Raw genomic sequence first — 21,503 nt, forward strand, 5'->3', positions numbered from 1 at the left:
GCAGGGCGCCAAGGGCTGCGGCGCTGCCCAGGCTGTGCCAGCAACACAACCGCAGCCGCAGTCACTGGGGGAAACACCCAGTGGTTTGTGTCCAAATGTGAATCCGGACCAAGGACTGACATTTTACATTACGTTAAACCAATACATGGGGGTTTTTGGTTTTGTTTTTTTTAAATCAGAGTAGGTCAAATTTGCCTTACATTATTACATCTCATTTAAGCTCTTGGCATCTTCCAATTTTTCAATGGAAGAAATGAATTAAAAGGATGTGGGATGATGTATGGGCAATAGCAGAATTCATGTCCTGCCCACCCATATCATTTATCAAGCTCCTTCCCTTTCTCCTCTCCACAAACTCACCATGACTCCACTGCTGAAAAAATGCCGAGGATGACAGATTTTTACTGTTTGCTCTTTGTCTTTCTAGGACACTAAAGCACAGCCTGATCTAGAGCAAACCACACATCCTTTGCTCTCCTTGCTTTGAACCCTGAGCTCTGCCTGATTGCACTAATCTGCACAGTGGCCTCAGAGGCATAAAACGTATCAGACTTCGCAAAGATTAAAGTTACAGGGATGCACGCAAATAATTTTATTTGATCTGGGATTTGTAGCAGGTTGCCATAGCATCATATTCTAAGTATTATAAAATCACTCACACAACAACGTGTTCCTCTGTCACATGCTGATTGCTTCTTTGGGGCCAAACTGCTGGAACTGCTCCTGCAATTCCGGGGAGAGCAAAACAAACCCATTCACCAGCCACCGCTTGTAATTAGCCTCCGTGCACTGGAAATATGTTACGTTAAACTGCAACCACAGACTCCAATGATTCAGTCTGCCGTCAGCTACAGGGTCAAGGGCCATCAGCCTAATTCCCCAACAGATTACCCTCACGGGATGATAAATGAATCATGAGGAAGATTAGCACGTCTTTATCTGTGCACCGGCATGCTCGCATGGAGAATCAGCCCCCGGGGATCTCCCCTGAAGATGACACCAGAGCTGGCAGGCGCTCACGGCAGCCCCACGCCGTGACCCGGTCCCCGACTGGCGCCAGGGGTACAAGTCTCCGAAGGGCAGCAAAGGTCCCAGGCGTTCACCGGCGAGGACCGGGGCCGGGGGACGCTGTGCAGCTCCCCGCAGGGCCAGCACCCAGCTCCCACCCACAGCAGGGGCCCTGGGAAGCGGCCCCAGGACGTTCAGCTCCTCCGGGGGGTTTCCCTGCAAAGCCGGAGACCAACCGGCCAGGGGATGCTGGTGGCCCACCGCACGCGAGCATCGCTGCCTGCGCTGTGGAGCAGGATGGCCTCCCTCGCCCCGCGGAGGTCGGGACCCTTCCATGGCACGGCCCCCAGCGCATTCCGCATCAGCCTTCCCAAAAAGGCTCACAGCTCGTCCACCGAGTCCTGCACCGGGATGGCGCAGTGCAAGAAGAAAACAAAACTCCTGCCTGAGCAGCCTGACAGCAGACACGACACAAGAGGGCAATTAGGGAGTGGGGGAGAGGACAGGGTGGGGAAGGACAGCGAGAATAGCGTGATGAGCTGAAGCCTGGGCTTGGCACAGCACAGCTCCAATAAGTGGCCTCTGCGATCGCTCCCCCCTCACCTCTCCCTGGCACCATGGGAGACGCGTGGCTCCAGCATCGATAAGGAAACCAAAGGTTACGGCGCTGCGCTCGCTTCCCGGAGGCAGCACCCAGTGCCCGGCAGGCAGACGGGTGCTTCGCCCGGCCCCGACACCTCCGAGCCCACCCTGGCCACAGCCGGGCACGAGCATCCTCCAGAGCGGCACGGCCACACGGCTGGACACCGGCCTTTCCGGAAGGCAACGCAGGCATCGGTTTTGTAACTTTATTTCTTCGTTTTTCTCATTAGGCAAATTAAGAGAGAAGGAAAAAAAAAGAATTAGAATCCTACATACTTAGTAAATCTAATTAAGGAAATACCTTAATGCAGTTAGGCAGGCCCAACTGCAGCGTTTCCTAACAGAGACCGTGAGATCAGCCTGACATCCCGGCACAGGTCCCGTCCCCCTCCCAGGGCTGGGGCTGCAGCCGTGGGGCCGTGCTCAGGGGGGACCCCACTGCTGCCAGCCCCCACCAGGAAGGCACAGCCCGCGTGGGCAGGGCTGCTCCCCCTGCTTCCCCCAAAGCGGGGGAAAATAGGGGCTTTTTTCCCCCCATTTTGAGTGCACGGGCACTGGCAAGTTCCCAACACAGCAAGGGCAGGTAAAGTCTTTCTCTCATCTTTAGAGCACCTCTGATCACATTCCAAAAGCACCTACAAATTCATATCCTGAATTTGGCAAACCCCACTGACATACTGAAATTCTGATTAAAATGTCCCATTCAGTACAGAGCCAGGGCTGCCGGGACCCCCAGAGCTCCCAAGCTTTCCCAGCCAAACCCCTGCCTCCGAGCGCACACTTCCCTCCCGCATTCTCAGCCTAAAGCCTAATGAAAAACTTCTAATGCACCCCACCTTCTTCTTTTGTTCGTCTGATTTACCAGACAGGCTCTAAATTGACACGGTACATTCATATAAATTACACGTGGGAAGAGGAGATGCCAACATATTATCTGACACGGCAAAGTGTTTCACACTAAGTGGTTAGCTCTACCTTTTGTTACGCTGTGTAAATTAAACATGGAGCACTGCAGGTTACCTTTATGCCTACGCTTAATTCTGCGGATGAAACCTGGCCTAAGGAGGTGCAAAACTCTTGCAGCAACAAGTTCAGCCTGTCTAGATGCTGTATCCTTCAGAAGGACAGCAAAGATTATCCTGTAAATTAACAGCCTCTATTTTTGGACTCATCATTTTTTTGTCCTTGATGGGCACCACCTTGCCAGCTGCTTCCTTTTTAGTTTATTTAATATTCAATGCCCAGTGCCTTAACTCTTCACGGGGGACTGCGCTTCCATATTGCTTTTCATCCTCACACCGCCCGGGTTAAGCCCCTGTCCTGGGGTGGGTGGTGGGAGCGGAGCCCCGGCTGCTCGCCGTCCCCTCCGTGGGAGGCTCCTCTCCATCCCCGCGGCGGGGACCGAGCCTCCGACCCCCAGCTCCCGGGACACCGCTGAGCACCTGCTGATACCCCGGGCACCAAGGCGGCCAGAAGCCCTCGGCTGGCTGCTCACAAATTGCAAAAAAAACCCAACCAAAACCATGGGGGTTTTTTTTGCAACAGAGACAAGGGCACCTCGCTGAGATTTTACACTTGGAAATCTGCAGTGAGTGCCTGAACGAAGCACCTTACTCTGACTTTGAACAGCTCTCCATCCAATCCCGGGGACTCCAGGCAGGCAAGATCTCGCTGCATCATCACTCATCCTGGGGAGGACGTCTGCAGAGGACACGCACTGCTGCAGGGCTCCCACTGACTTCAGACAGCCCTAGGGCTCCACAGCCCCCCCCAGACCCGGGTTTCATCCCGTGCACCCAGCGCTGTGAAGCTGCCGGTGCTCTGGGGCTTCAACAGGCGCCAGCCGGAGCCCCCGCCATGGAACGCCTTCCCTGATAAACTGATTTACTTTGTCACGTCCTGGGCTCAGGCTGGCCCTACCCTGAAGCATGACCTTCTTGCATTGAAGCTTGAGAGTCAGCAAATAAAAAGCACAGCATTTTCTGGTCTAGATTTCTTGCAATAACTAACCTATTTGCAAATTGCCAACCTGCATCTGTGTGCACACACAGCCTCCCTGACTGCACAGCCCGTGCAAGCGGGAACTAAAGCCCTGCTCAGAGCAAGGTGACATTTAACTGCCAATGAGCTTAGCTTTAATTACTCCTCTGCAAGGAGAATATTGTTGAGAACAGTTTGGAGCATCCCATGCTTGTGCAGGCAGTGCTGCCTGCACTGATTGTGCGGGTCACTGCTGCCCTGCACATTGTCCGTCCTGCTCAGGGGGACAGTGAGGAGCTGGCTCCTGCTTTGCCTGCACCTCTACAGACACTGGGTTCTTTCCAACTGGCCAAGGACTTCCCACTTGGTCTGGCTAGGAAAGTAAGGCTCGATATGCAAATAATGGTGGAAAGAGATTTTTATCATTTACAAATTTTGTTGTCTGATCTCACTTGCAGGAGCAGAGAGAAAGCAGTGATTTCCTGCAGCATTTGGGTAAATCAGCCAAGGCACTCACAGACTTTTTAAGACCAGAAGGCTCGTCTGATCCGATTCCTGACAAACACGAGCCAGCGAGCCTTGGGCAGCCGTTTCTGAGCTGATTCAATAATTTGCAAATTGCAGAGAACAGCTCCCAGAAACCGGCGTCTCCAACCGCCGGCAGAACCAACACCAAAGGGCGAAGGGACGCTGTCCGCGCCTGGGCATCCGCACCAGGGGCAGGAGGTGGAGCAGGAAGGGAAAGGCCCAAAATGTGCGGGATGCTGCTCTGGTGAACATCCCACCGAAACAAATAGGCATTAAAATTGACTTCAGCAGTACAAAGATTTCACTCGATGGCTCCGGGAGACAGGCTACCCATGAGTAGCTGAACCAAACAGTAAACTAACAGCAGCGAGTAAAGACATTTGCCTTATTCCCAGTCGCCTATGCCACAGCTGAGACTGATACATGAACGGAGGGGTGCACCCACACCGAGGCACCCACCCACCAGCTTTACCCCGCGAGAGGACAGCCACCATAGCATCACCTCGCTTGCACGTGGGACGTTCAGGAAAACCGATTTAGATAAAAATACGCAGTTCCAAATCCTAGGTTTCTGGAGGGGGACAGGAGCCAGGAGGAGCCCGAGCCCACCGCAGCAGCGGCCCCCCAGGCCCCAGCTGCTGGTGCACGTTACTGCTGCTCCCCTCCAGGTCGAGCGTGCAGGACAGGCACGGGCAGATTGATCGCAGGCGGAGGGAGCAAGGTAAGCACCAGCCCGGCTCTGCGAGGGGAGCTTGGTGAAGTCCATTTGTTGTGCTGCACTTTGCTGGCTGCTAACAAGAAAGGGACATAGGCCACCAGGGACTCTGCAGCTGCCACCAATCCTGCCAGGCTTGCATATGGCTCATGTAAAGCAAAATTCAATTGCAAACGCAGAACAAAGACTGAATGTAGGAGGAAAAAAAGAAAATAGGAGCAGGTGGAGGAACAGAGTCCCTTTTGACGATGCCGCTAGCAGTCCCTTCCTTTTCCTGCAGATTATGTCACTTTGATGGCCCTGGCAGCTTGCATAAGACGAAGCAACCGCCGTAAAGAACTGCTTGAATTCTTGCAATCACTGCCATGAAGGCTCCTCAGACCACAGCAGACAGGAAAAAACCTCCTCAGGGTCTTGTTCGCCCCTTGAGATGTCTGTGTGACTCTCGCTGTCGTCAGTAAACCCCGCAGCAAGAACTACACTGAGAGGGTTTGTGCTCAACATGATGGTGGGGGAAAAAAAAAAAAAACAACAAAAAAACCCAAACTCACACATCACTGGCCAGATTTCTGTGAGAGCCAGATTTTATCTCAGCCCTCAAGTGTCACGCTGAGCTCATTCATAGAAACCTGGTACCTAGGGGAAAGATGACTCTTTGGGAAAAGTCTTGCCCGGTGTGACCGGTAGAGCACTCTCTTCCTTCCCTGCCATGCTTTGAGGCAAACGTGGGATGGCCAATGAGTTTCAGCAGGGACAACGTTCGCAGGAGCATTTGGGCCCCCGCCGGCGGCAGAGACCTCCCCAGCACTCAGACACTCCCTACATGCAGCATATGAAAGCGGGAGAAGAGGCTCCAGACCACGGAGCGCTGGGGGGGCACGGGGGCCTGGGCACCCCCCAGCCAGCCAGCCTCTCCAAAACTTGCTAGCCCATAGCTGGAGCCCACGGCCCATGGGCAGAGCTACAGCAGGGACGGGTCTTGGCTAAAGGAGACAAAACCCAAGGGGCAACAGCGGGGATGGGAACGGCCGAGCCTGCTGGGGGCAGGGGAGGACAGGGGTCACAGCCGTGGCACGGCTCAGCTCAGGTAAGCATCCGCCTCTGCTGTTCATTCAGGACCATCGGGACCTGCAGGTTGTTTTTTTTTCCAACTGTTCAGCTTTGATGATCTACCTAAAACCCCAGCAAAGGAGAAGAAAATAGCCCAGAACAACAACAGCAACACACGAGCTATACAGGAAGGCCACCGTTAAGTCATAAAGGCATCACTAAAACCCTGCTCTCAAGGGCGCCTACGGCAGCAGCACTGAGAAACGGGGTATAGATCCTGTGACCCAAAACTGTGGGTGGGTAAAGAGCTAAAGCTTCATCCCCAATCGTCTTACCCTGATTTTTCAGGCTCACAGATTGCGAGGGAGCCGGGGGGAGCCACACACTTTACAATAAAGATTCTGAATAATCAATGCTTCGTTCATAGGGTTTTGGTACAAAATCACAAACTGAACAAAAAAAAAAACCCAACCAAAAACCCCAAACCAAAAAAACAGCTCAATCTGCAGCAGTGCCCACGTCGCTTCCCCCCCGCATCAGAGGAAACACACACCGCCGAGGTTTGGACGCACGTTTCTTGCTATTTTTAACAACAAAGTTGCCAGAGCAGCACGGTCCTGGAGGAGGGAGAACTCCCTGACCGAGGACGCGCCGCATAAATCGGAGCAGGGCAAATCTTTGAAGCGAACAGCAACTCCCCGTACGGAGCGGGGGGGGGGGGAAGCGGAGCCGAGCAGAGCAGACACACGACTGCAAACAGGCTATTTCCTCCGAACGCAAAGTTGAACATAAAGTACGATCCGCGGCGCAGTCAATGGAAGACGAGACCGCTCGTCAGCTGCTCCCAGCGAGGCGGCGAAGCCGTCGAGCCGAGGCTAAAGCGGTTCTGCCGGCACGGCGGTCCCCGGGAGCGGACGGTCCTTTCCCGGTCCTCGACAGCAGGAGAAGCGGGCGCGGGGGCTGACCCGACCCGACCCGACCCGACCCGGGGGCCCGAAGCGCAAGCCCCCCGCCCGCCCTGCGAGCAGGTCCCGCTTACCCCCGTGCCCGCCGGCCGGCAAGCGCACACCGGCTCCGGCCCCACGACTCCCGCCCCGCCGCTCCCGCCCGCCCCGGGAGGACACCGGGAGCGACGCCCGCCCGTCACCTCGTCTCCTTGCTCTGCCGGCGGGACCGGTGCAGCAGCCCGATGAGCACCACGGCCGCCCGCATCCCCGCCCGCCGGGAGCGCATCCCGCCGCCCGGCCGGGACATCGCCGCCGCCGCCGCCCGAGCGAGCTCCGGCCCCGCTCCGCGGCACCCGCGGGGGCGGCGGCGCCTCCGCGACCGCCTCCGCGACCGCCTCCCGCCGTGCGCGGGCAGCGCCGGGCCGGGCCGGGCCGCGCCGCCGGCCCCGCGGGGAGCGGCTGCGGAATGGCGGCCGCTCTCCGCTCCGCTCCCCTCCCCGCCGGGCTGTCGCCCCCGCCCCGCCGAGCGTCAGCCCGGGCCCCGCCGGGGCGAGCGGGGACGGCGGCGGAGGAGCCCCGGGGCGGGGGGGGGCCGACGCCGAGCTCCGGGCGAAAGCCTCCCCCCGCAACCTGCGCGGCGGGAAGGGCTCGCTCCTGCCGGGCAAACGGCTTTTTCTGCCCGTTTCAGGCGTTGGCAACCCTTCCCCGTACGGGACCGGCCCTGGGCCGGGGCTGAACAACATCCCTCCCGCCCGGGGCTGAAAACAGCCCTCCCGCCCGGGGCTGAGCTGGAACCAGGCCTGGGAGCAAGCACAAGCCCGCCAGCTTGCCTCTTACACGGAGGAGCTGGCACACAGCTTGTTCCAGGAAATACATACATATATATATATATATTTTAATTAAGTAAACTGTAAATGATCTACTTCACAACCTCAGCACCTTTCCCTGGAAGTCTTTGTTGCCATGGTGATAAAACACCCGGGTGCCTCTGCCCCCCCCTCACCTCCCGTCTCACCTTCCTCCTCTGCGAGTTTAATTTTCGCAGGAATTGGACGCAGGACTAGCTACCGCATTTTGAGCATGTTCCTGGTTAGAGGATGAAAACACAGTCCCTGCCATAGGCATGTGTGAGAACATGCAGGCAAAACTCCAGCCCCGCACAGGACTGAAACATCGGCAGCTGCCCAAAACCCACTGGTGCTCCGCATCTTTGCGGCCAGCCTCCGAGAAGTTGTCATAATCCTAGTGCATCGCCTGGTCAAGCTCATGAAAGTGTTCCCATGCGTGTGCTTTAACCAGCCTGGCCCTAAAGCAGGGAGGGCGCAACCTCCCGCTGGCAGCGGGCTGCAGGACCCCTGGAGCGGCTGTTCGGCAAATTGTCACAGCCGAATACAGGTCAGGGCTTTTGGGGGGATCCTGCCGCAAACAGGCAGCCTGCTGGGGGGCACGCACGGGCTGCAGGGCCAACCACGGCCACGCCGCAACGAGCATCCCACCCAGGTGGGACACCCCCCCTGCAGCAGCTCCTGGGGAAAGATGGGGAGAACGGCCCTCTGCTCCTCACCCACCCGGGAGGCTATCCCACATGCTGCCACGGCCCGGCAACCTCGGTGGGCTATGGAGCACAAGCTGCCTGGAAACTCCCTGGCCATGGCAGTCAATCATTAACAGCCTGTGGCTCTCCTGGCAAAGTCTGTAATAAATGTGTTTGCTCGGGAGCAAACAGTTCGCAAAAGCCACAGCCCACATCTGGCACGGAGCAGCCGCTCTCGCTGCCTCCTCCTGCCTGCCACGCTTGAGGTAATCAACATAACCTTAGCTCTGCTCTTTTCTATCTAAATGTTTCAGCACAATCTCTAATCGGATGTATTCTTTAAATTCAATAGAAAAAAACCATCATCAATGTAATCTCTTTATGCATTCTACTGTAAGTCAGATAAAAATACGTGAAATGTTATTTTTGTCAACACGCCACATTAATTCACCCCAGAAGAACCTGACAGCAGTTCAGCTGTCACCACACCAACCACACTGACCTACACAGCACACGGGTAGCTCTTCAAAGAGTCAAGGTCTAAACTTAAATCCAAGATTACTATTTTCATATTTCAACAGATCTTGACGGGTCCCTGGGAAGGCTGAAGCAGCAGCAGGTCTCTCCAGCACAGTAATTCCAGCAGACGAGCGTCAAGGTCCCCACTTCCCCGCAAGGAAAAGCCCAACCCATTCTCAAAACACCCTGAAACACATTTCTGCCTCCTCAGTACGACATCGGATGATGCCAAACCGTGTGTGGTGGGCGAGAGAATGCGAGTGGGTAAGAGGAAAGAATTCTGTTAAACCTGGGTGCTACCTTCATCCTCACTGGCAGGGAAGAGTGCTTAACTCGCACTGCCAAGCCTTTTAATAAAGTTTTTGTTGGACCAACAAATCTCTTTGTTCTTGCAGAAAATACCTGGCTGCTTCCTTTCAAGCAGAAATCATCAGTCTGACAAATTTCTCAGGCATAGCAAAAAAAAAAAAAAAAAAAAAAACACACAAAAGAAATTAGAACCCATTTCCATGCCAAATTATACCAATTCTCCAGCACCTCATTAGCTTCCAGTTAATGGTGGGGGAGGGGTTTTAATTTTAAACCTTTTACCTCTCGCATTAAACAGGCAGCTTTGAATTTCATTGAGTCTCTCTGGTGACATTTTCCACCATCTCTCTTCCCCTTCTCCAGACAAGTTAAGTATTAATCTCCTCTTGTTTTATGCTGAAGTGGCTTTGTATTGATTTTTAAAGATGTTCAGTTCTTTCATATTTGGAAATAGAGAATCACTTTAAGCAGACACACTCAGCCATATTTTCTTCTCCACCCAAATACAGCAAGGGAGCCTGCGCTATAATCAATTTCTTCTGGACTCTGTTGCAGCTGATTTGTAATTTATAGGACGAGGGCAAGATAATAAATGGCAAGGGGCTGGCGGGGCCGTGAAGGCTCAGGGCGGAAGCTTGGTACCCGGGTTGCAGCCATGCCATGCCATGCCACGCCACGCCACCCCACGCCAGGGACCTACCTCCACTCTCGCACAGAGAAAGGGCTGCGAGGGAAACGCCGGACCCCCCTTTGCTCCCCCCACCCCAGCACAAAGCAGCCCCCATCTGGTGATGGCAACATCTTCCTACGAGGCCGTGGGTTTTCCTAGGAGGTCTGGATGCTCAGCCACTGAGCACACAGCTGAAGGAGCACCAGGGATCTCCAGCTCCCGAGGACATCACTTGTGGCTGCAGTGGGTCCCTGAAGAAGCTGCCCTTTATTTCTTATGTTCTGCCTTCTGATGAAAGGCTCCAGGAAAGACTGGAGTGGGATGCCAGGGGAAGCAGAGGAGGCGGCAGGGCCAGTGCATCTGAACAGCTCCTGCCCCTGCCTGCCTTCCCCAGCACCTGCTGCTCCCCCCTCTCATGCCCGGTGGGTCCCCCTTGCAAAGGGACGGCACACCGTGCACACAGGGATGATTTCTGCCTGCCAAAGGGAGCAGCAGGAGCAGGGCAGGCGTGGCAGGCTGCGCGGCACAGCGAGCTGCGGGCACGGCGAGCTGCATCGCACGGCCAGCCGCGGGTCGCTGGGGCACCCTGACCCGGGAGCGGAGCCAGGTCTCCTTGGCTCCGGCAGCGCGTCCCCAGCTCAGCCTTTACTCTCCCCAAGAGAGGATCCCGTCAAACTGATCCCTCCAAGGGGCAAGTACTCTGCCTGCGTCCTTGTTGGCTAAAGGAACACCTCTGCAGCGCATCTCCCCAGCCCCACGCCACGGGGCCAGGGTGACTCCGGCCAGCCTCCGGTTCCCGCAGCGATGCCACCAGAGCATCGCCCTCCTGAAGGTTTGAGAGGGACGCCCAGTCGGGACCAGTACGTGCGGAAGCCCTCCGACTGGTGTCTGCACAGATGCGCCAAAGGACATCTCGTAAGACAGACAGCTGCAGTTTGAGAGGCTTAGACTGGAAATAAATCGGGAAAATCGAGGAGGTTGGGTCGGCCGTGGAAGAGGTCCCCAGAGGGGCTGCCGGCCCCCATCCATGGAGGTTTCCTGGGCTTGGCTGGAGGGAGCCACAGCCCGTTCTGCGATGGAGCCCGGCCTGGAGACCACGAGCTCCCTCCCCACCCCCAGCATTTCTGGGCTTTTCTGAGTCTCCATCCTTCCTTTAAAAAAAATCACTAAATAACCTCCAAGTTAAGCAGCTGCCCCTGGTTTATGAAGAAATAAATATCTCTTTAAAAATGCCCTGATGTTTGTGCTTCAGAGAAAACAGTTTTGCAGCTAACGAGGAAGCCAGGTCCCAAGGGGCTGGAGAGAGCTCACGGCAGGTTAGGACAATTACACGCCGTGATTAATAAATCACCTGGGTGGCTGGCTCATTTATGCAAAGCCTGGCATTTTATTCTGGACACTCTGCTAAAAAAGAAGGATCAGAAAACAACAGATTGTGACAAGATCAAGCCTTCATCCCTGATATTACTGAATCTCCCGTGAATAAATTACACTATTAATATTATTAATAAGCCATATATTTATGGAATAACTTTGGCTTTTGTGTTAATGCTGCAGTGAGAGTAAACCCCCCCACCGGTGAGCAGCCTGTCGACCTTCCCAAGCCGCTCACAGGCACATTGCCACCCACAAAGACCCCCACGGCCCCGTCGCTCACACCTGAGCGGTGGGCGCAGCCGAGCCCCGCTCCGGTGACTCAGGGCTTCTCCGGCCAGAGCCGCGGCGCTGCCTCGTGAGACGGTGCAGGATAAGTCCCTGACGCCCTCTGCGTCTCCCTTTGCGAGAGATATTTCTGGTTCCCTCGCTCACGAGGGACAGAGACAGAAATACACGAGCTATGCCAGGCATTTGCCACGGCATTTGCCACGGCCGGGCTGGAGGCACGGTCAGCCCGTCCCCGCAGCGCCGTGGCAGCTGACGGGGCACCAAGAGCTCTGCCCAGGGACCCTTCCCCACCGTCCCAGGGACTCACCCGGAGACCCCCGTGGATGCTTCCCCCACCCGAGCGGGACGTGGCTGGCGCGGGTGCCTGCACCACCCGGGGGGGGGGGCAGCTGCACCAGGGACCCAGAGCCGGAGAGGAACAAAGGAACCGAAGCAACACGGACCGAAAGACAAAAATAGTAACCGGTTCTCCGCAAAGGAGCAGTCACATTCGCATTTCCCTGGCATAGGAAGAAAAGGATTTGGGAGCTTGCAAACTAGGGAGAAAGCGATTACAGCGTTTCAAACGGTGCTGCAGGAAGAGGATAAGGGTGCATCCAGTTTTAAAAGACGTATCACAAGAAATAGAGCTTTAGGTTATGTTACATCCAGCCCTAAGTAATCTGATTAGGGATTTATTTTATGGCTTCAGTTAGAAAGACATAGAGGAAATACCAAGAAAGCACGAAGCCAGCTCCTCCATGCAGGCGATGCAGAGAGAACACAGCAAGTTTTCTCTCGCTTGAAACGGTGTGAGACAAGCACAACACGCCACCAGCAACCTTAGCACCTTGTCAATTTAGAGTGATCGGAAGAGGGACCGATGTACGCCAAGGCTCGGGGGCAGCAGACCCAGCTCCCCGGCTCCCCCCCCAGCACAGCCGGCAAGGCTTCCCCGCCGCATCGCAGTGCCCGAACCCTGGCGGCTCCCTGCGCCCCGGTACTGTGGCTCCTGTACAGAAGTACTGGACTGACGTGCAAAAAGAAATTTATTTGCCTTGCTTGACTGGGAGCCAACGCAATGGGCTTGTCCCCCATCCAGAGCCTGTCCCCCTCACAAGCGCACACAAGCATCGACCTTTTGCCTGACTTGGAGCTGAGCGTAGCCCGTGATGTTTCATCTCCCCAGTGCAATTATCAGCCTTCCCAGGAAATAAGCAGGGAAAGCAATCAAAGCCTCAATGAAAGAACAAAAATTCATTACAAGCGAATGACCTCTCGCTGCAGAAGGAAGCTAAGACTCAGCCAGGTATTGCCACCCATTAAAAACAAGCTGGCCCCGCACGAGAGTGGCAGCAGGATCTGACGGTCAACAGCATTGCAGATACGGCACCCGTAAGGGCTGGGAAGCAGCCAGGAGCCTGGATAAGCAAAGAGCAGCACAGGTACACATAGGCACCCATTCTGTGGTAGAGAGGCTTAGAGAGAAGAGACTTCAGTATGTAAAGCAAACACAAAAGATGACCTAAAAATAATCAGGGGCTTAGCAGGCCCCAGACCCGACCCCGTTTTGGCTGCACCCTCTGCACAAGCCACCCTTTCCCTTCAGGTGGGGCAGGGTTTTCGCTGCATCTCGTGACATCCCCTCGCTGTGTTTGCACAGCAACAGGGTGAGAGAAGCGGGCAGCAGCGCTGAAAGCACCTCCCAGCACCTCAGAGCAGGCATCGGTACTAAAAAAAAATTTAAAAAAAATTATAAAAAGCCACAGCAAATGGGCCAAGCCCTCAAAGGACCACAGCATCCACACCTCCCTCCAGGGAACCGTGTTCCTGGCTGTCTGCCATCCCGGCGCCTGGCTGCTCCCCTGCCTTCATCAGCACGTGCGAGACTAGAGGGTCTTGGGGAGAATGCCCCTCGGCCTCAGGCCCCACGGGGTAGGGGGCACAGCTTCCCCCAGTAGGATCCTGGTGCCCCGGGGTGGGTAGCCACAGATACCCCCTCTGCCAGCCCCCCTTGCCCTCACCACCACCGCTCCCGGCCCATGCGGGAACTGAGCCCCAAGTGCCCTCCCTTCACTCCCAGCCTCCTGAGGACATCGTCTCCGGAGCCGTGGCCAGTGCCTGGGACACCTGCGTGCCCACAGCTCCCACGGCCACAGCTGGGGCAAGCCCTGACCCCACACTGCACCCTCCAGCCCCAGTTGCGACAGGCAGCAAGGGTCCCCATGCCGCGGGGTGGGCTCAGGCTTTACCCAGGCTGCTGGCAGAAGCCTGAAAATCCTCGGTACCTGCTCTGGCCAGCCCAGGTGGTCCTAACGGCAGGCTGCAGCCCTTACTGCTCCAGTTTATGAGCACCTCCAGGGCAAAACGTGAACAATTTTCCCACCGTGGTGCCCCAGCGTAAAACCGGGCAGCGACACCAGCACTGGAGGCGAGCTCCTGGGGCAGAGCCTGGATACCAGCAGTGGTTCCCGCACACACGCTGCGCTCAGCAGCCTCCCTGTCTCATCCCACTGGTGCGGAAACCGGCACCGTGAACACCGGCGGCACCCCCTGCCCTTCCTTGCCCACCCCAAAACCCCGCAGAAATCAGTCGGCAGAGCCCCCGCAAAACCTCGGCCGGCGGCAGGCTGGCTGCAGGGGCTGCAGAGGCGGCTCCTCGGCTGTGCACAGTATGTTTCCACGCTGGCAGACACCCAGACTCGCACACAACCCCCTGTGCCCCACGGAGGAGAACTAAGAAGCAAATTAAGCTTCAGTGAGAGGCAGGAAACGCCACTTGATTAAGCCATGGGGGTGCAAGTTGCTCCCTTCTGGGAACCAAGAGTCTCAGCCCTTCCAGATCCTCCGTTTGCCCTCTGTATGCTCCAGAGAAGAGCAAGACAAGTCCCCCATCACAAACGTTACCCAGTGCAATCAGCTGTTTGCTGCTGCTGCTTGCAAACAGATCCCAGTCCTGGCAAGTTACGCAGCCTTTTCTGGGTAACCAGAGCAGGGGTCCAGGAGCAGCAGCTACGGAAGGTGTTGGCAGCACCTCCTCCCTGCACGCCCTGGGCCATCCCTGCTCAGGGTCATACAGTCTCCAGAGCATCGCGATGAAACGGTTAATTGCTGCAGAGTGTACAGATGATGCCAAGCACCATGTCACTGCTGCTATGTTCATGTTGTTAATCAGACTTTAAAATACACCTGAAATGGGCTGTTTGCTAGAGCACTCAAACTGAGATAATAAGAACTGGTGGGAAACTAGGGATCAGGTGTGGCTGTATATGGGATAGGGTCTGAGGCCAGCATGGAGCAGGCTGGAAGGGAGAGGTGTTTTGCCATGAAATCCAGCTGGACACTTCTGTACATGGTGTTACTAGTAGCCCTTTGATGCTGCCGTATATCGCAATAGCATGCAGAGTACAAACTAAGATATCTCTGTGTTAGCACAGTGATAAAAAAAGAATTTGTATTATCACACTGTAATTAAACTTTGAGCACAAAAGACTGAAAGTGGATGTTACAGCGTGGCGATTCATACCCTAGAAAGGCAACCCGTACCAGAACACCGGTGATGGTACGGCTGGCCCGCAAGACCTGCCCTCTCTGCGATAGCAGGATACCCCTTCCCTTCCCCTTCCATCCAGCAGCTAAGAGAAGGAGGCAGCAAATATTTGCCTACTTAGCAGGGCTGGCAGGAGGTCAAACGAATGGCTATTTGCTCAAGCACGAGAGCTGCTGGGATTTGCACCGCAGAGCACGGGTCTTGTCTGCGTCTGCTCCATCGGCACCAGACAGCAACACCCCCTGCCTCCATCACCGTGCCCCCCACACCCACGGGCACCCATTCCTCGGCCCCCCTCACCCAGCAGCTGCCGGCACCGGGGCCAGGGACTCGTCCCCAGGCAGTGGCGAGCAGCCACTCTCGTTCAGTGCCACGTCCTTTCTCATCTTCCCTGAGCAGCCTTCAAAATCGCAGCCTTTTAATTAGATGAGCTGCAAATTACCCACTCACTCATTTCCTCTGGTGGCCCCAGTCCCTGCAGCGAGCGGGCAGGGCTGGACCGTGGGACGGGCATCACGAGGCACGCACCCCAAGGTACACACCGCGCACCCACCGGCCACGAGCCCGAAAAGCCCACCAGCCGACCCAAACCTTAGCCCTCAGCAGCCCAGCTCCCTCCAAGGGCAGGGACGCACCAGTCCCCCCTCCTGGGGACCAGGGCAGCAAAGCCTAATGAGAAGTGCCCCCCCCAGCCCCTTCCCACATAATTAGCCCTGCTCAGGATGAAGCATCACCCAAGGCGCAAGTTGTGCTTTTCCAGGGGTTCATCAGTCACATGCAGCTGGCATCACTGCTGGAGGAGCCGCAGCAGTCCGTGGCAGTAAGGGTTCATCCAGCCCAGGAAGATTACCAAAATTATAATTGTGACTTGCAAAGTAAACCTTGCCAGCAGAGCCAGGCCACACAAACGATGGCAAAGCTCTTTCTCCAGGGCTACTGCAGCAATGCTTTCCTGATCAAACTCTCTGTGGTCAGACAGGAACATTCAGTTCTCTAGTCTGTGTTCGGTATAAAACCATCTCTGATGGTCCAGGTGGCTTAGGCAGCTGGATCTGCTTTATGCAAGAAGATCTACAGATATCTATCTACATGCATCTATACATCTATAGGCTCTCATGGTTTTATTTTTGGAACCATTCCTCCTTCAGCAGCCTCCAGAGAGACACAGCTTTGATAAGAAGCTCTTAGAGAGCACTCTCCCATCACACACATCTGGGACTTCAAAACAAGAGTCACGTTTTGGTGCCGAGCCTGCCCTTTGGTGCCGGTGAGCAGAGCAGCGCTGGTCCTGGCTCCCCGGTACATCGCGGGGCCAGCAAGCACCGTGATAAATCAAAGCCGTTTTGCAGACTGGAAAACGGCAGCACGGGGAGATGAAGTGAGCTGCCGAAGGCCGGGCAGCAAATCAGGGGCAGAGAGGAGAAGGCAGGCGTGCGTCACGCTGCTGCCATGGGCGGGCAGGGAGCCCCAGGGCTCGGGTGCAGCATCAGCCCCTGCCCGGTTTGCTCCCTTGAGTGACTGTATTATTTCTGATGGTTAAACACAGTACAAGGTAGTCATGCCTATGACAGCAGCACAATTATATGGAAATTGTATTCTTGATAATTCGGGGTATTTTTCCCTGTGAACACAGGCTTTCTGAAGAGATGAGCTCCAAGATTTCAGCATTCAATTAAATTAGATCAAATCAGCAGAGGAAATAAGTCTTTACAGCATGAGCAGATCCTTTGAATTTTACTAGCAAATCAGTGAACTAAATGCCATCATTTATCATTAACATCACTAATAAAGCCAGATTCAGGATGCACAGCAAACTCACATCAGCCACATGCCCGACGCTTCCAGCACCACCAGCACCCTCCTTAGCCCTTGGTCCTTCCCCAGCTCCCCGTGCAGAACAAAGACCGTCCCTTACACCATTATTCCAATCAACTGCCATCTACATCCAGCTGGGAAGCTCAGGATTAGGCCCAAACTTTAAACTCAGCCAAGCGATGCCCCTTCCCAAGGATGCTGCGAGGGATGCGGGAGCAGGGGGCAGATCCCAGGCAGAGAGCGGGAGGAGCGAGGTGGGCTCGGGCAGAAGGCTCAGCCTTCCAGGGACTGCTCACTGGAGCTCAGCATTTTGGGGAGAGCTGCCCTCCACCCTGAGAGGGCTCTTATTAGCCACAGGCAGGGGAATGTCAGAAGAGGCGCGGGGCCGGCCAGCGCTGCTCCTCCTGCAGCAACAGGCGATGCTGCTCCACATCCCTGAGCGCAGCCGCTGCAGAAAGCCCCCACTTCAGCCCCATCCCTATGGGAGCCAGTCTCAGACTAAACATCCCAAAGCATCCAGTGACAGCATTGGATGCAGCACCGTGCCACCGGTCCCACGCTACACAGCCTAAAACTCAGGCACAGGTTTTGCTTAACTTGGCCCCAGGGGCCATGGCAGCCCCTGGCACTGCCGGGCACGCCGGTGCCGTGGTGCAGGGGTCCGGCGCAGGTGGCTGCAGCCGTGGCTGGCGCAGGCTGGGAGCAGGTCCATGCCTGGACAGAGCAAGCAGAAGAGCTGGTGGCTGCAAATGCAGATCCTCACGGCAATGCTGAATATTCAGCTGGCTCGGGAGGGGTTGCTCCAGAGAAGCGCTAATCGCATTATGTAAAAGAGGAGGCCCAGCCAAGTGGAGTGCGCGCCCAGGCCTCTCTAATTCCCCTCGACAGGGCAACGACACCGCAGTCATACGCTCTCTCGATCCCCCCACCACCACAGCAGCAGCCCCCACGTCAGGAGGGGTGAGTTAATCTAAAGATATGATGGGGAGATGGCAGCCTGCAAGGATGACCAGCCTGACACTGCTGCAGGTGTCTGCAGGAGCCCTGGAAAAACCTCGTGCTGTCTCTGGGTCTTGATTTCCCTCGATGCTGGGGTGTTTTGGTGACAGGGAGGGATTGTAGCTGCCCCTGCGTGAATCCGTGCTGCGATGAGCTCCCCTGCCCCGTGGGAACAGCACCAGCACCCAGGCAGCACCACAGATGGGTGCCATGTAGGGAGAAACAGTTTCTACCTCCAGAAACCTCAGGGGGGGATCAGTGCCCTGCTTTGCTGCGCTCACCAGTAGTGAACTGCGAGGGGTGGTCATCGGTTCGTGTGGGAACGTGTCCCGGTGCCGTGGAGGGCAGCAGCCAGAGCAGCAGCTCCCCAGCCCTCGGCGGCTCCCCCAGGAGATGCCGCCATCTCGATTACCCGTCTCCCTCAGACACCTTGTTTGATGTGAGAGCGTTAAAAGACATATAATTTGTGGAGCTAAAACACAGGTATTATCTCAGTGACACATCCATACAATAGGGAATGTGCTGAAGTCAATCACATTCAGAAATGGGTTTCTATTGCTCTACGGCTTTCTTCTTGCCTCTTGTTCCAGATCAAAAAGATAGAAAATGATGCAGTTGTTAGCTGGAAACCTGCCATCTTCCTCGTTAAATCACCTCACGCTGTGTAACCTCATCAATGATCAGGAACAAGAGACCTGGATCAAGCGTGCCAGGGCTTCGGGAAGCAGGGCGGGGGGTCCAAGGCCCGTGGGCAGGAGCTCTTGCTGGCAGCTGGTACCCACAGCCACACGCGAGGGAGGCTGGACAGAGGGGTACCTGCTCCATACCGGCTCCACGTGCACGCTGCCCATATCGCTATAGGGTCTCTGGATGGCTGCTTGTCCTCTCTAGCAGGAGACGTGCCTGCAGCAGCACGGGAGCGCCCTGGTCAAGGCAGCATCTTTTGTACATAGAGCCAGCAGCCGCTGCAGCAGCAGCAGTCGTGGGCAACGGTACAAACACAGTCGAAAGGAAAACTCTCCTACCAGCCTGGGCTGCAGAGAGCCCGCGAGGGGACTGGCATCTCAGATGAAAGGACGCAACTTACTTGTCCAATTTGTCAGTCTTTCCCTGAGCACTGGCACTCTCAGGGAGCAGACACAGACCCCTGGTCTGATCCTGTACCTCTTACCATCACATTCTCATTCTCCTGCCTGCCAGCACACCTCCCTGTCCTCAAGCTTAACACGCAAGCAAAGAGTGAATCACTCTGCCAACACAGTTGCACTGGGTTTTTGGAGCTCCAGCGAAGACCTGATGGAAAACCTGCCCTTCTTCCAAGCCCCCAGTGCAGCCAGGACAGCTGCTTATCACCCCTACGTGAACAGCGAGTTCTGCGTTCCAAACTGGAGAGGATTAACACCAAATTGCTTGTAGGAGGAAGGAGCTGTCGCAGTCCCTGGCACGACACTGGTAACATTTGAGAGGAACGAGGCAGGACAGCGTCTGAAAGGACTGACCTTTGAGTCTTCACAGAGACTTCATAATGTAGCTCTGACCTATTCAAGTACCTGTCAAGCCTCTACACATCTCTTCTGGGTGGGAGTCTGAGACGAGCCAGGGTTTTACAACAGGCTTTGGAAGACGTGAGGTCCTCAGCTACTGTATGGGTCCAACGCTGACACTGGTATTTGCTAAGGGAGCATGAAAACAGCATCACGAGCCCCACTGGAAATAAAACACTGGCGATGGAGAGGGCCGTTTCCAGACAGGGACCACGAGCCCTGCCGGCACCGTCTGGCACCGAACCTTCCCGCGGCACAAGAGTGCTGCCCGGCAGCTCCCGTGCACCAGGCGCAGCGCCAGCCCGTCCCTGCTGCACCGCGGCGCTCGCCGGCGCCGGTCGCCATTGGGAAGCCAGGACCCCGCCGACTAGAAGGAAAAGCGACAGCCGGTGGGACCGGTACAGTAATTAACAAAATTATCATCAGGAACAAACCACAGGCTTTGGCACAGTGCCTGCGCTCCTGCTCCAGTGCTCCCTGCCCTGCTCTGGGCTCCTCGGCTCAGCAGAGCCGAGGCTGACTGCGCTCCCCAAATCCCACCCACACCAGCGGCAAGCGGACACACAGCCATGGCCAAGGGGAGGCCAGCGGGCATGCCGAGCAGGGTAAAAGCCCCTCTGAACCTCCAGCACTCGCCAGCAGACAGGGACCCTCCCCCGGTTGAGCCCCCTGGCTCCCTCAGACAACCCTGTCCTGCACACCCGGATATTTGGGAGCATGTACCCGCAGGCAGATGGTGTCTCGATCCCTCCAGCCATTAAGGCTCCCTCCCCCTGTCACAACAATATTTGCTTTTAGAAGGCTGTTATTCTTCCGAGCAGCCGCCTTTCGATTGTCTGCAAACAGCTCCTATTTTGACAGGCTATAAATATGGCAGGAGGAAAGATATATAAACCAGCACAGTTTATTAGTTCTGAAACAGAGCTAAAAATAGACCCACGTGGGGTTGCTAAGTCCTCTGGGCAGATGTAATTGTGGATAATCTAGCTTTAAATATGTGAAGGCTGTTTTGACAGCAACAACAACATTTTAACATATGGGACTGGGTAGCACACACAAGCAGAACGCGCCGCTGCGCCACCTCCAACGTCACCGGGAAGCAGCGTTTGCATCACCGGATCCCAGCCCACTGCCTCCACTCTGTATCTGGGGTTTCTGCAGTAATAAACCCCCAACTAAACCCAAGTATCTACAGCAAGCTACTGAGAGGAAAGCACCTAGCCAAATACCAGGAGTAGTCTCCCAGGGCAGGAGCATCAGTGGAGCTGTGCCAGTACCCTCCCCCTGCCCGAAATTTTAGAGAGATAAATCTTACCAGATTAAACGGCTGAAACACCCCACGTTCTCAAAGCTGACAGCACCTTTCTCCTCCTGGGAAAGCTTCCTCCGTCCCAGGCAGGCTTTGAAACGTGCTGCAAGGATGCTGCGCGGGCGCGGGGCTGGGTGTCTCCAGGGGCAGCCGGGCCGATAACCGCCCTTCCACGAAGAGGGAAGCACTCCCGCCTGCTCGCCAGAGATAGTGAGGAGACGTTGGGACTGGCTAGATTTTGTAAATCCCCAGCCAGCCCTGGGGCTGGCCGAGGCAGGACTGACTGTGCCCCTGCTGCTGCTCACCTCCCGGGGCAAGCACCCCCAACTGGGCTGCGCCCCATTCCCTGCCGATCCCTGACCACCCTTCCTCTGGCCAGTGTCTCCAGCGTGTCCTTGTTCATCACCTCCTGGCCACGGCTGTACGACCCATGCAAGGGTCTTTTGCAACACAACACAGAGTGACCGGCCGTGCGATGCTGCTGACAGGGGACCCTCAGTCCAGCACCCACCCCAGCACCGCTGGGAGCTGATGAGCAAAGACTGACCCCTCCAGCTCGTCGTTCTCCCACTAGTGCCCACGTGCCAGTGGCTGCCTGAGGCTGGTGCTGCACTGCTGCCCGTTCCGGCTGGCACAGCAGGTACCAAGCAGCAGTGACAGCCCTGAGGCTCCAAACGCTCCCCTCTGCAACAGGGAGGGTCAGTGCCCCCAGCCCCAGGGCGGCTCCTGGGGCCCTGCCC

General features: G+C 56.1%; 1 protein-coding gene across 11 annotated transcripts in view; it reads right to left on the reverse strand.

Annotated features, from left to right (window-relative positions):
* Positions 1-21,503, reverse strand: part of RAP1GAP2 (RAP1 GTPase activating protein 2) — an 82,509-nt gene that overhangs the window by 32,627 nt on the left and 28,379 nt on the right. For 2 of the 11 annotated variants that reach the window (XM_052803214.1, XM_052803212.1), the window contains exon 1: positions 7,071-7,249. The exons of 7 other annotated variants lie outside the window; for them this stretch is intronic. In XM_052803214.1, coding sequence (XP_052659174.1) covers positions 7,071-7,177 — 107 coding nt within the window. In that variant the 5' untranslated portion in view covers positions 7,178-7,249. Of the gene's footprint in view, positions 1-3,264; positions 3,303-7,070; positions 7,250-21,503 lie in introns of those variants that run through there. 2 more of the 11 variants (XM_052803213.1, XM_052803217.1) reach the window with 2 other exon arrangements.

The sequence above is a fragment of the Harpia harpyja genome, chromosome 12, assembly GCF_026419915.1.
Source record: "Harpia harpyja isolate bHarHar1 chromosome 12, bHarHar1 primary haplotype, whole genome shotgun sequence".
NCBI classification, from domain to species: domain Eukaryota; kingdom Metazoa; phylum Chordata; class Aves; order Accipitriformes; family Accipitridae; genus Harpia; species Harpia harpyja.